We start from the raw sequence: 12,066 nt of genomic DNA on the forward strand, positions 1-12,066 counted from the left end.
TTCAAACGAGATCAAAATATTTGTTGTCTCTCGCCATTGACTACCATATAATATTTTTTCGAAATAAGGTCCCATGGTGGTCGACCGGAAGGGGAAGGACTTAGGCTCTCTATAGATTATACTGGTGTATAATGGGTTTGGCTTGTATTCCCGCTATCTGCACGTTCTAAGAAGCCCTTGTTTATTGGAAACTGTTTTTTTGGGGTAATGATCACATTTGTACCTGGATTCCCATGGTGATGTTAGAACCCCTGCGCACAGCGTTTTCCCTGTGATCCATCTTTAAGATGAAACTGGCCCACGGCCAGAACCGCTAGCTCTGTGAGGAGACAGAACAGGGGAGAATCCATTAGGGACACACTTCCGGAGCTGGATTAGTCATTTTCTTCAAATAGATTTGTTTTGTTTTAGTGTTAAGTGGATCTGCATGCAGCCAGTTTTTACTGGTACTAGTAAATGCACTGAATAAGCTGTTTGGTTAATAATATTTAAATATTTTCACATGGTTTGGACAAAGTCTTTTAGAGCTTTTTGTATTACATTTATAAAATATCATGCGCTGTAAAAACTTATTTGTAAACAAAACAAAGACTGTTATGTTCTGTATATATCTGAGTGAAAACGGTTTCTACACCAAGCATTTCAGCAATGCAAAAAAAAAAAAAATTCTGTGCCGTATACACTATACACTGCATACTATTTCTCCAAATAATAGTATGTGAAAACGAATGCATCATGTAATGACTTCAAGTAGTAATAGAGTGCATTAGTGGCCGCCCACTTTTTCAGCGGCCTTTCTTCCGGAAGTACTTTTCCCATAGGAGTTTTTTCAAAAGTCTTAATTAGGGAGTTAAAAGCCATCAACCAAACCAACCAGCTGTGAGGTGAATCCCATCATTACACACTTTGATTTGAAGCAAAAAAGTATTTAAAAATCAGGCAAAAAGACAAAGGTACAAGACTTAAAGTGAAAGAACTACAATCCCATGAAGCATTGTGAATTACACAAATTCAAAATGATAGATAAATATAAAACTGATACGTATCATATATACACATTATTTAGTGCAATTTGTTTCGATTCTCTGATTGATGGAGATTTCTTTGCAGAATTATGGGTAATGTAGTTTTTCACCTGGAATTCCACTGTTAAATATGATTTTTTTTATATATAATACAGGCTGATGGCTTCAACAAAAGCATATACAATCGATTAACAACTATGTTGCTCACAGTTCGTCTGTCTTTAAAGGTTTATGAGTTATTATTCAGAATCAATTCCCCTGTGGAGAAAATGAATGGGATTTTTACTTCCAGATAAATCCAACTGTTGTGTTCTGTGCTACATTGTTGTCACATGATCTGATCACATGCCTGTTTACTTCCATGTCCTCTTCATTATTTAACATTTTTAATTTAATTCTGTGTAAAATGAGTCAAGAGATTAAAACTACAACTGATATTACTTACCCTCAACCTAACCTTCCATTTCCAGTGTGACGAATTAATGGTGTTGCATTCTGGGAGACGGTGCTCAGCACTGTGCGCTCTGGTCGTATTGTAGTAGTAGTAGGTCATCCCAGGTATTCCAGGCAAATGAGAAAAATCTGAAAAATTATATGGCAATATGCTATTCAGAACATAGCAATAGTCATGCTCCTCTTTATCATTTTCTGTTCTTTCTCTCTCTCTCTCACACACACTCATTGTTCACTGCTGAGACAGTTTGGGGTCAGGTGTGTAGCACCTGGTCTCATTAGTACCCAGACTCCTGCGACCCGTTGTGGCACCAGACGCCCATGTTAAATATGACACAGATACAAGCCACCAAGAAAATGATCATGGCTGTGTGTGTGTGTGTGTGTGAGAGAGAGAGACTACCAATAAAAAGGACTAATTCAGTTTTTTTTTTTTAAAGAAGTCTCTTCTGCTCAGCAAGGCTGCATTTATTTGATAAAAAATTCAGCAAAAACAGTAAAATTGTGAAATATTATTACAATTTAAAATAACTGTTTTCTATTTGAATAAATTAAAGTGTAATTTATTCCTGTGATCAAAGCTGTATTTTCAGCATCATTACTCCAGTCTTCAGTGTCACATGATCCTTCAGAAATCATTGCTCAAGAAACATTTCTGATTATTATCAATGTTGAAAACAGTTGTACTGCTTCATATTTTTGTGGAAACCATGATTAAAAAAGAAAAGTCAGGATTCTTTTGATGAATAGAAAGTTAAAAAGAACAGCATTTATTTGAAATCTTTTGCAATGTCTTTACTGCCACTTTTGATTAATTGAATGCATCTTAATAAATGATTAACTTTTGAATGGTAGTGCATCATAGATCCCACAAAAATATTAAGTAGCAAAAACAGTTTTCAACATTGTTTGAAATGTTCCTTGAGCAGCAAATCATCATATTCGAATGATTTCTGAAGGATCATGTGACACTGAAGACTGGAGTAATGACGGTAAAAATTCAGCTTTGATCACAGGAATAAATTACATTTTAAATCATATTATAATAAAAGTTATTTTTGATCGTACTAATATTTCCCAATATTACGGGTTTAACAGTGTATTTGCATAATTATATAAAAAAAGATTGGGAATGTTGTAAATGAACTTTTCCTCTATGTTCTCCACAGCGAACGTGTGTGACGAGGAGTTACTCTTGTGCCAGAACGGGGGGACGTGTGTTCAGAACCAGCGCTGCAGCTGTCCGCCTGACTTTAAGGGTGTTTTGTGCCAACAGTCGCGCTGCGAAGGAGGCAAAAAGTGCAACCGTGCCAGCGAGCTCTCCCTGAGCCTGGCACTTCTGCTCTGCCCGCTCCTCGCCACCCTGCTGAGCTCCACCGCCTCCTGAGAGACTCTGCTTCTCCCATCGCCCTCTACAGGGGCAGAACGACAAACAAAAAGACTCTGTTAGAGCTGGAAATCAATGGAACTCAAAATGTGCGCCTCACGTATATACGCTGAGGACGAGTAATACCAAAAACACACACACACACACAAAATCAACAAGTTTCTTGTGCAATAGCTGCGGAATTCAATACTTACCCCACTTCCTTCACTCTGATTGGCTCAGTGCAGGGGCGTGTCCTCACAGTGATCCCAGACTGCAGGTTGTCTTCACAGAAAGACAGGAAAGCTCCGGCTTCACGTTTTTTACTCTCCCTCGCTGCAGTTTGTAACATTCAGATGTATGTAACGAGCGCTCACTGTTATCCGCTAAAAAGCAAAGAGTATGAATATTATTGTGATATTTGAATATTAAGATTTTAGGCACTGTACCGCTGGTTGTTATAGGAATGTTTGTCGCCACAGTTAGAGATCATTGATATTTACGAAGTATTCAGGACACAAACACGCTATCCAACTTGTAAGAGAAGATATCTAATCAAATGGATTTATTATAAACCCACATTATTTGACTATTTTTGGTAGAGAATATTTTTGGTTTGGATCTTTACTCAAGAGGCAAAAAGGTTTTATTATATACACTGTAAACTTTACAGCACACAAAGCTATTATAGTACAAGGATCTATAACGCAGAGTTTACACTGTACACTTTACAGTCAGGTATTACAGAGGATGAATTTACGCACTGGATGTACCAAGCAGAATTTATTAAATGGCAAACTCTACTGAGATGTACAGGATGGGGTTTATTACACTGTAAACTTAACAGATTTACAAAATTAAAGAACTGAATGAAATTTTATGACACTGTAAACATTACAGTAAATGTGACTGTTACTTGGCCACGTTTGAATTGTTTCTGTGTCAGTCATTTCTTTGCATTTTGTAACAATACACACACACACACACACACTGTTTTTGACCAATGACCTAATTTACAGGTATTTGCCACTTATTTTCATCTTCAGACAGTCTGCCCAAAATATACAGTTGGATCCTTTACAACTCATTTAATTAGCTTATTTACAGTTTTTATCAAATCTTTTAGCTTCTCCCTAATAGTGGTATGGCCTGTTTTGAAATATGTATCTTATGTTGAAGGCACAAGAAGAGATTGCTATTACACAGGAGCAAGTTCAGCTTGAGATTGCAACTGAGTTCTTTTTATAATATCATATTGTTTTGTCATTGTCCTATCTACACCGAAAAAAAAAGATTGGTGTAGAAACAATTTTCACTCAGAAATTGCAAGTACATTTCAGTAAACAAATGATTTCAAAGAATCAGTAAGTAACAATGAATTAAACGTGAAATTTTGAAGAAGAAAGACTGAAATAGTCTTTGTTTTATTTCAGACTTCAAAAAATTACATAATATATATATTTTTTTTTACAGTAGGCTATACAGATTTCTGTAATTTCATCGAATAGGATGTTTAAAAGTGAACAAAAAACACAAAACACCAAAGAATCCATCAAATAAATTGTTAATACTTACTGGTGTTTGTGCTGTAGTTTTCTCTCCAAAATGATGACACTTCCTGTAGGATAATGTCATGAAGGAAATGGCTTTTTCTAGTTAAAATTATTTTTACAAAAGACTAATGATGTGTTCACATCATAAGAGTATTATGGAAAGTGATATTGAGGAAACAGTAAAAACTTATAAATGATTACAATTTTGTTCTTAATTAATTGTCAGTTTATCATTTTACAAATTAGTGCACAAAATTTTTAACATGCTTTTAAACCGACAAATAAAATGATTTAAAATTCACTTCATTATAATATTGCGACTAACTGTATGTAGTAATATGATTTCCATCTTTAAAAATTGTGAGTTTATTATTTCATCCAGTATATTAAAACATGATAACAGAGACCCAATCAAATCTTCTACTGGGTCTTATATAACAGTCGTAGAGGAACCCAGAGAGAATTTTATATTTACTTTGGCCTGCGGTCATCGGGCTTTATGAAATATCTGAAAATGACACCCGAGCCAGTGAGTCAACAAACAGGATGCTGCACCAATAATGTAAAATTACAACAAAAGCAAGATTCCAGAGGCCTTGCTGACCCGGCATCTCTCTGACGAGAGGAAAATGCTGCGTCACGTCACAGTAGCAAAGTGTTTTGCACCTGACCTGAGAGGATCAAGCTTTTACCTTAGTCAGCGAGCATTGATTACCTGCTTCCTCAGAATATCAATACCAAAATGGTTCCTTATGAGTCCAAAGCTTCCTTCTGAACCACCTTCAGGTAGAAACATGATTAAAAAGATGATGATGAGTTGGTCATATACTGAAAACAAATCAGAATCAGAATCACATCATGAACCTTCACCTCTTTTTAAACACACAAGTGGAACACTGTATGATTCTGGTTCTCTCTGACCAATAGCAAATACATTTCTGTATCATGGTTCCACCATAATACCTTCTAAAACCACTAATGCAACCAAATTCCACAAGACAAGACTGAAAACAACTGACCTATTTGTTCTATGAAGGTTTGAAATTTGGGTTGTAAATTTGGCTGCAGAAATCTGTAAGTGAGGTTTGTGAGCACAGATTATGTGGGCCTACACAGACCTTTAAAACGTGTAATATATAGAGTTGTTTGGGCTTAAAACTGGGGCATGACAAACTGGTGTAAACCTAGATGCGTTACACCCCCTAGTGGTGAAAGAGACACTGCACGGGCGGTGTGTTACCTTCAATTTAAACAGGGATTGAATTCTCTCCCGAGGTTGCCTTTGTTGTTCCACAGGGTTCAAATCTACGCAGGTGAGAAATATTATGAAAATGTAAAATATAAGCTTTCTGCAAAAACAAACATCTTGTTAAGGAGAACATGACATGAACAGACTCGGTAACAATTGTAATTGTTCACAAAATAATTAGTCTTAACGTTGTGGTAACAGAATACAAGTAATTTAATTTGTAGTGAAGTATAAGTGCCTCACCTCAGAAACTCGTGCCAAATCCTGTCAGTCTTCGTGTAGGCTGTCGCTTGGCTGTGAAACACTAGACTTTCGACGGAAAGTTAATAGTACAAGCAATTGGTTCAAATTACATTAAGTAAAAAAAAAAAAAAAAGCTCATTTGTGTGTCTTGTGACAATTGAATTTAACCTTGTAAATCACAGCCCATACCCAGACTCAGTTTTTAGACGAATCGCAAGTGAAAAGTCTTGGATTTCGCCAAACGGTGAGTGTACAACGATTTTTCACTAGTTTTACTAAATAAAGTGGATAGCACATCTATATTATGCGGCAGACTAACTGTTCCTTGATATTAGTAATAATAGTATGAATAGGCTATATGTAGAATTTGTGTATGTTATCATTAGCATGTTGTTATATGGAATAAGCCACTGGAAACCATACACTAGTCATTTGACCACTGTAAAATAAAACCATAGCCGCAACTGGCTTATTACTACAATAAAGCACACACAGACAGACAAGATAAATATTAAAAAGACCTGAGGGGAGGGAGATCAGGGTCAATACATTTATGATTGATCAACATTCTTTTCATTTACCATAGTATTCTATTCCCATTTCAATGTGTTTAAAGAATATGGATTCCCAGAGGGGGAAAAATAGACTAGCCTACCATGATATGATTTAGTGATTCATTCCCATCACTAACAAGCAGTTTATCAAGAATAGTTGCAGAGCTTCAGAAATCAATTGGTGCAGTGATTGTCATTTAATACCAAGTAATAATAAAATAAAAATATCCAAAAGTAAATACAAAAAAAGGGACTTTTTTTAATTTCCTGTCTACAAAAAGTGCATCCGTACAAAACAAAGACCTCTTCGTACACTTTTGTAAAACTGGTCACACAAAAGATAAAACTCAAGAAAAACACCACAGTAGCGGGTCGATCTCTCAGTCTCCAGTTATCTGGCTAGCATACTTCAACTGTACAATTTCAAACTTAACTAATTTACAATTCAAAAACATGGCATTTTACATTTGAAATTAAAATGTAAAGGAAGTCTTCCCCTGGTTCTGTTCTTGGCCTTCTTTAACTCCTCCTAAATAATTACAGTTGTTACCAAAATTACCTGTATTAATCTATTCTAACAGTTGGCTCAATCAAATATAATCCAGGTTTAACTGAAAAGACCTACTCACCACATGCAGTATGTTAAAAGTCAGTATAAAACAACCAGTGAAACAAATGGCACTGCATTCATGCACAACACACTTGCACAGCAAATCCATCCCTGCAACAAACCTTAAATCAAAGCTACATTCAAATAAGTGACAAACTATACAGAATGATACACCAAAATTGGTTATTTTTGAGCAAGTCCAACATCTTAAGAAAGTGCAATTATTGCATTAATATTTTTTTTTTGGAACACACGCTCAAGGCCCAAAAAAACAAAATCTGTTGTAAGGAACAAAACATCCCTCTTCATGAATAAAATAGCTATATTCAATGTGTGTTTAGCAGCAAAGGATGATTACGAGGAGTCCAAGATTAGGCAAGCACTGCCATCAAGCGAATTGCCTGAGAAAGAGTTAACACAGACCCTTTGTGAGCTTTCAAACATGGAGAAGAGGACATGAGGAAAAACATCTCTCTCAATGGATTGCTGTTAAGCTTTAATGAAAAATAAAAACAGGGATAATTAATTTATCTCCGGTATCGTCTAGGCGGTGGGGAACTGCGATGTTTTGAAGAGTGTCTGGAAGATTGGCGGGTACTTTGAGAGTCAGCGTCACATGAATTAGCTCTGTGCGTTGGGAGGCGTGGCGCTGGTAAGCCCTGCCTGCCCTGTTCCGGTTCTCTGATTGGCTGCCGCTCTGGAAAGCGTGGGTCTGTGGGCCTGTCATTTATCCGTGGGTCTTTAAGGCACTCCAAAGGTATTAGACGTGGCATAGGCTGCTGTGCCTGAACGCTGCTCATGTCACGGCTGGAGCGTGGCGCAGGGTCTATTTCCATGGGAGCCTGCACAGGTGAAACAGGTGAGGTCACAGTGCTTGATCGCATAACAGGTGAGGTCACAGTGCTTGATTGCCCAACAGGGGGATGAGAGAGACTGCGAGTCGGCGGATCACGTTTAAGAATCTTCTTGACATCACTTTCAAAATCTCTTTGCATGGTTTTGATTATAGCTTCCCGTCTCCCAGCGTCCTCAATCAACTCTCCCCAATCCCTTTGTTCCTGCAGAAATGTGTTGATTTCATTAAAACGTCATTAAAACCACACAACAGCACCTCTTCTGGTGGGTCAAGACAAGCCAGTGCATAAATCTGTACGGTACCCTGAGTGTGCGTAGATGTCCCAGTATGAAGAGACTAAATCTGGCTCTGGTAATGGTTACATTCATCCTCTGCCGATTTCCAACAAACCTTAAGAAAGAAACGTTTCTGGTTCAAACATTGCAACATGAATATTTCTGTAGGTCACAATGATATTGCACACACTTACCCGATGGAACCCATTTCACTGCTGGCTCTCACACAAGACACAATGACGCAGTCCATTTCTCTGCCCTGAAAGCCATCGACAGTATCTACTTCCACCCTAAAAGACAAGTTACACATGTTAAAATACAACTACATTAAAATTGAAGTATATATTTTCAAGAGTATATTTAAACATTTCATTGTACAAAAATTTAAGACTAATTATTTGTGGCACGCTGTAGTTAAAAAAATAATTACACTTTGATGAAAGACTTTTTTCTTAAGAAAATTTGCACTCACTGAAGTTGCTTGTTGACGCCTGAACTCCTAACGGCTTCCAGTATCCGTTGTTTCTGGGCGTTGTAGGGCGTTATGACACCCACTCGCACTGACTGCTTCTCGCCCAGCAGCTTCAACAGCAGCAAGACCAAACTGACCTCTTTGGGGTTGATAAATGAACTGACCAATGGAGAAACACAGTAAGTAAAGTGTTCAGACAGAGACACAAGAGGCAGTAAAGTCCCACCCACAATCCTCCATTTCTTACTCTCTCTGCTTCATCTCTCTCCCATCCGTCACGTCGAACACTTTGTAGGGCTTGAAGGGCCAGCTGAAGGAACAGCGTTTCTTGGCGGTCTCGCTGTGGGACAAAAGTACATAAATCAGAAGCCCACATTTTTTCTACTTGTGCAAATGTTACTTTTTGCCACATCTCAATGCAGATGAACTGAGAAAAATTACTGGACAAAAATATTTCTGAATTTTTTTTATTAAATTGACCCTTCGCTAAGCCCCGCCCTCCCTAGTTACTGTTGCTACGCCTGTCAAGCTTTCGCGGCTGGCACATCTATTACAGTGTGTATGCACCGGTGTCAGACATTCCAAATGAGATAATTAGTAATTTTTGGCGAACATGTGAAATATCTGAGAGATCAAGACTAAAGGGACTGCAGTATTCCGTTCAAGGGATATATCCACGACATAATATGCAACCGATTAGAGAATAATTTCTTAAAGATTGAAGCTAAAGCTTATAACGTTAGTCCCAGCGCAAGCAGCAGCCGCCTCATATGCTGACCATTCAAATGGGAAACACACAAATTGAGGAACAGTTATCGTGCACAGCAGGGTAAGTGAAATGTGAAAATAATCCTAATAATTATAATCAAACAGTTTATCCATAAATCTTGTGGAATAACACTAACACCGGGAGAGCCATCGATTAACAAAATGCTGAAATATAAAGTATGTCAGTGAGCCTCCGTCTTGTCTTTAATTGTCTTATTTTACGTTAAAATATATGCATTATGACCAAAGAACCGTCATTATTTCCAAGCAATAGGTGTTTTTGTTAATCCTGTCGACATTTAGTTGTGAATGGGGTCTCCCACACTGCTTGATCACGCCCATCATTTCTCCCCTTGGCTTTTAGATTTTCGGGAAGGAAAAAAAATTCCACTCCCCCATCCAAACTTTTAGGATACCGGGTATCAGATCTGCACAATCCATACGCACAATGCTTCGGCATGTTTTCCTCGCTCGAAAGCTTGCCAGACCTCCCGCGCCCAGTTACGGTTGCTAAGACACGATTGGCCAGTGGCGGTTTTCGGGCGTGGCTTAGCGAAGGGTCAATTGCAGCTTGGGATTTATTTAATAGTAATGAAATTAAGAGGTTTTTGGCACAACTAAAGTGCCCCTTTGTGATTGTAAATAATTAATATTGTTAGCAAAAAGAGTAAATTTTTGCATTTTTAAAATAAAATGTTTGAAAAATGAAAAAGTACACCTCTATTATTGACATAGTTATACTGAATAATCTTAAAACTTCTTCTAATCCTATATCACACCATCACTAAATAATAGGGGTAGGTTTCGCCAACAACTTCGCAATATTGGTTGCGTCACAATATCACAGTTCAAACCGATATTGAATCTGTGGCAAATAAGTGAGACACCCTGCGTGTCCACAAAGGAGAGCAAGTCGACAGGATTGGTTTCTATATTTTGTGCAGCACACTTCACCTTTGATAAAGCATGAGAATAACTGGAGTGCCTTTTCACGTCGCTCTTGGTGAATACACCTTTTATCTGTGGCTTATGTTGCTTTCTTCATTGTACTCTCAGTATGAATGAATAGGCCCTCACAGCAAAGTGGGAGTCACACCCAAATAGGATGACAACATCCATGTCGCTTGATCACGTTTCTTAAGGTCTCCAGGGTCCCGGTTTAGTTCGCAGCAAATTGTGTTGAGCACTCACCACGAGCACGGTCCTCTCAATGACCTTAGAAGTTTAAACTCAGACTCAGTCATAATCCACTGCTCCTGATAATACTGCCTGCACTGCCCCTTCCTACACATCATAAACATGGTGAGGAGTCTGATTTCAGAGCATTCTTATCTCTCTCCCTCCCTACAAATGCCTTGTGTAAATTTTCCAAACAAAGAGTTGTGCATACCAGTCATTCTTAAGAGCACTGTTGTAGATGTACTTGGAGGGGAATTCACAGATCTCAGGGTGCATGCGGTACTGCACGCTGAGGAGGAGGATGGGAGAGAGTTGTGGGTTTGATGGATGAAGATTTTTGCATAACCGTGCCATAAGAGACTGATCATAGCCAAACTCCTTTGCTTTCTGTTCAAACACACACAAACAAATAAGTTTTCATATCTTGCACAACATGCAAAAGCCAAAATAATAATAAAGTTTTTCTGCAGATTTAATTTACTGCCATTTATATTAATTGCCATAATTTAGAACAAAGCAAAGCTTTGAAAAAAAGTATGGGTTTAAATTTGTATGCTGGTAATACAAATGCTATGCAACTAATATGGAGGGTTACCAGGGAGACAACGGTTGGTGGAAGCTGGTTGGGATCACCAACGAGGATTATGGAAGGACATCGGTAAAGCATGGGAATCAGCGTCTCAGTTTCTTTAGCCTGACTAGCCTACAAATGTGCAGAGACAAACAAAGTGGCTATGAAATGTATTGATTAGGAGTATTAGTATGTTTATAATGATATAAACCTTATATTCAGTAAATTAACAAAGATAAATATGCACCATGACAAAAGTCACATAAAATGTATGATATTAAAAACGATAAAGTCTTGATTGTTTTGTTGTACTAACGGTAAGAGATTCACTTCATTGGAGATGTCAATAGATGGTAAGAGTATTTAGAATCTTATTACTTTAGTATTTGAACCAAATAAAACGAACAACGGAAAAAAACACCACAACAAAAACATAAAAAATGGCCCCACAAACTATAAGAGATTTTAGCACCTCATCGATGATGACACAGTTAAATGGTTCATGTCCCAGTCGACGGAATGCATTCTCGAGGACAATACTTCCACTGGTGCTGAGCGTGCAGCAGATCACATTAGCATTCTGCAGCACAAATGCTTGACTCTCTTGTCGCCTACTGCGACTCTAAGAAAAATACAAGAGATATGTTTGCTTTTAGTAATATTGAGAATAAGTATTGTGAAACATGTTAAATAGCATGACTATTTACCTCTTTAATCTGCCGACTCAGTACTTCTCTCTCTTTCAGAAGCTGCCTCTTTCTCTCCATCAAATTCTTGAACTGTCATCCAACCCATGAGGTTACAGAAATTTAAGACAGCATTAAAATAAAAGTGCATGAATCAGTATGCTATCATTTCATTCAGAACATAGTCTATATTCTGTCTTTTAGAA

At 37.7% G+C, this 12,066-nt stretch overlaps 2 protein-coding genes across 3 annotated transcripts in view; one reads left to right on the forward strand and one right to left on the reverse strand.

The window, feature by feature from the left end:
- Positions 1 to 3,778, forward strand: part of ntng2b (netrin g2b) — an 83,154-nt gene extending 79,376 nt beyond the window's left edge. For both annotated transcript variants that reach the window (XM_056266147.1, XM_056266148.1), the window contains exon 8: positions 2,648 to 3,778. In XM_056266147.1, the coding sequence (XP_056122122.1) occupies positions 2,648 to 2,865 (218 nt within the window). In that variant the 3' untranslated portion in view covers positions 2,866 to 3,778. The remainder of the gene's footprint in view (positions 1 to 2,647) is intronic.
- A 2,907-nt stretch (positions 3,779 to 6,685) lies between these two features.
- The window catches only part of setx (senataxin), a 34,442-nt gene continuing 29,061 nt past the window's right edge, over positions 6,686 to 12,066 (reverse strand). The window contains exons 17-25 of the mRNA XM_056266133.1: positions 11,882 to 11,953; positions 11,647 to 11,796; positions 11,199 to 11,306; positions 10,815 to 10,990; positions 8,904 to 8,996; positions 8,657 to 8,815; positions 8,379 to 8,474; positions 8,212 to 8,299; positions 6,686 to 8,111 (exon numbers count right to left, since the gene is read on the reverse strand). Coding sequence (XP_056122108.1) covers positions 7,581 to 8,111; positions 8,212 to 8,299; positions 8,379 to 8,474; positions 8,657 to 8,815; positions 8,904 to 8,996; positions 10,815 to 10,990; positions 11,199 to 11,306; positions 11,647 to 11,796; positions 11,882 to 11,953 — 1,473 coding nt within the window. The 3' untranslated portion in view covers positions 6,686 to 7,580. The remainder of the gene's footprint in view (positions 8,112 to 8,211; positions 8,300 to 8,378; positions 8,475 to 8,656; positions 8,816 to 8,903; positions 8,997 to 10,814; positions 10,991 to 11,198; positions 11,307 to 11,646; positions 11,797 to 11,881; positions 11,954 to 12,066) is intronic.

The sequence above is a fragment of the Rhinichthys klamathensis genome, unplaced genomic scaffold, assembly GCF_029890125.1.
Source record: "Rhinichthys klamathensis goyatoka isolate OS25496 unplaced genomic scaffold, OSU_Roscu_1.1 h1tg000245l_1, whole genome shotgun sequence".
Lineage (NCBI taxonomy): Eukaryota > Metazoa > Chordata > Actinopteri > Cypriniformes > Leuciscidae > Rhinichthys > Rhinichthys klamathensis.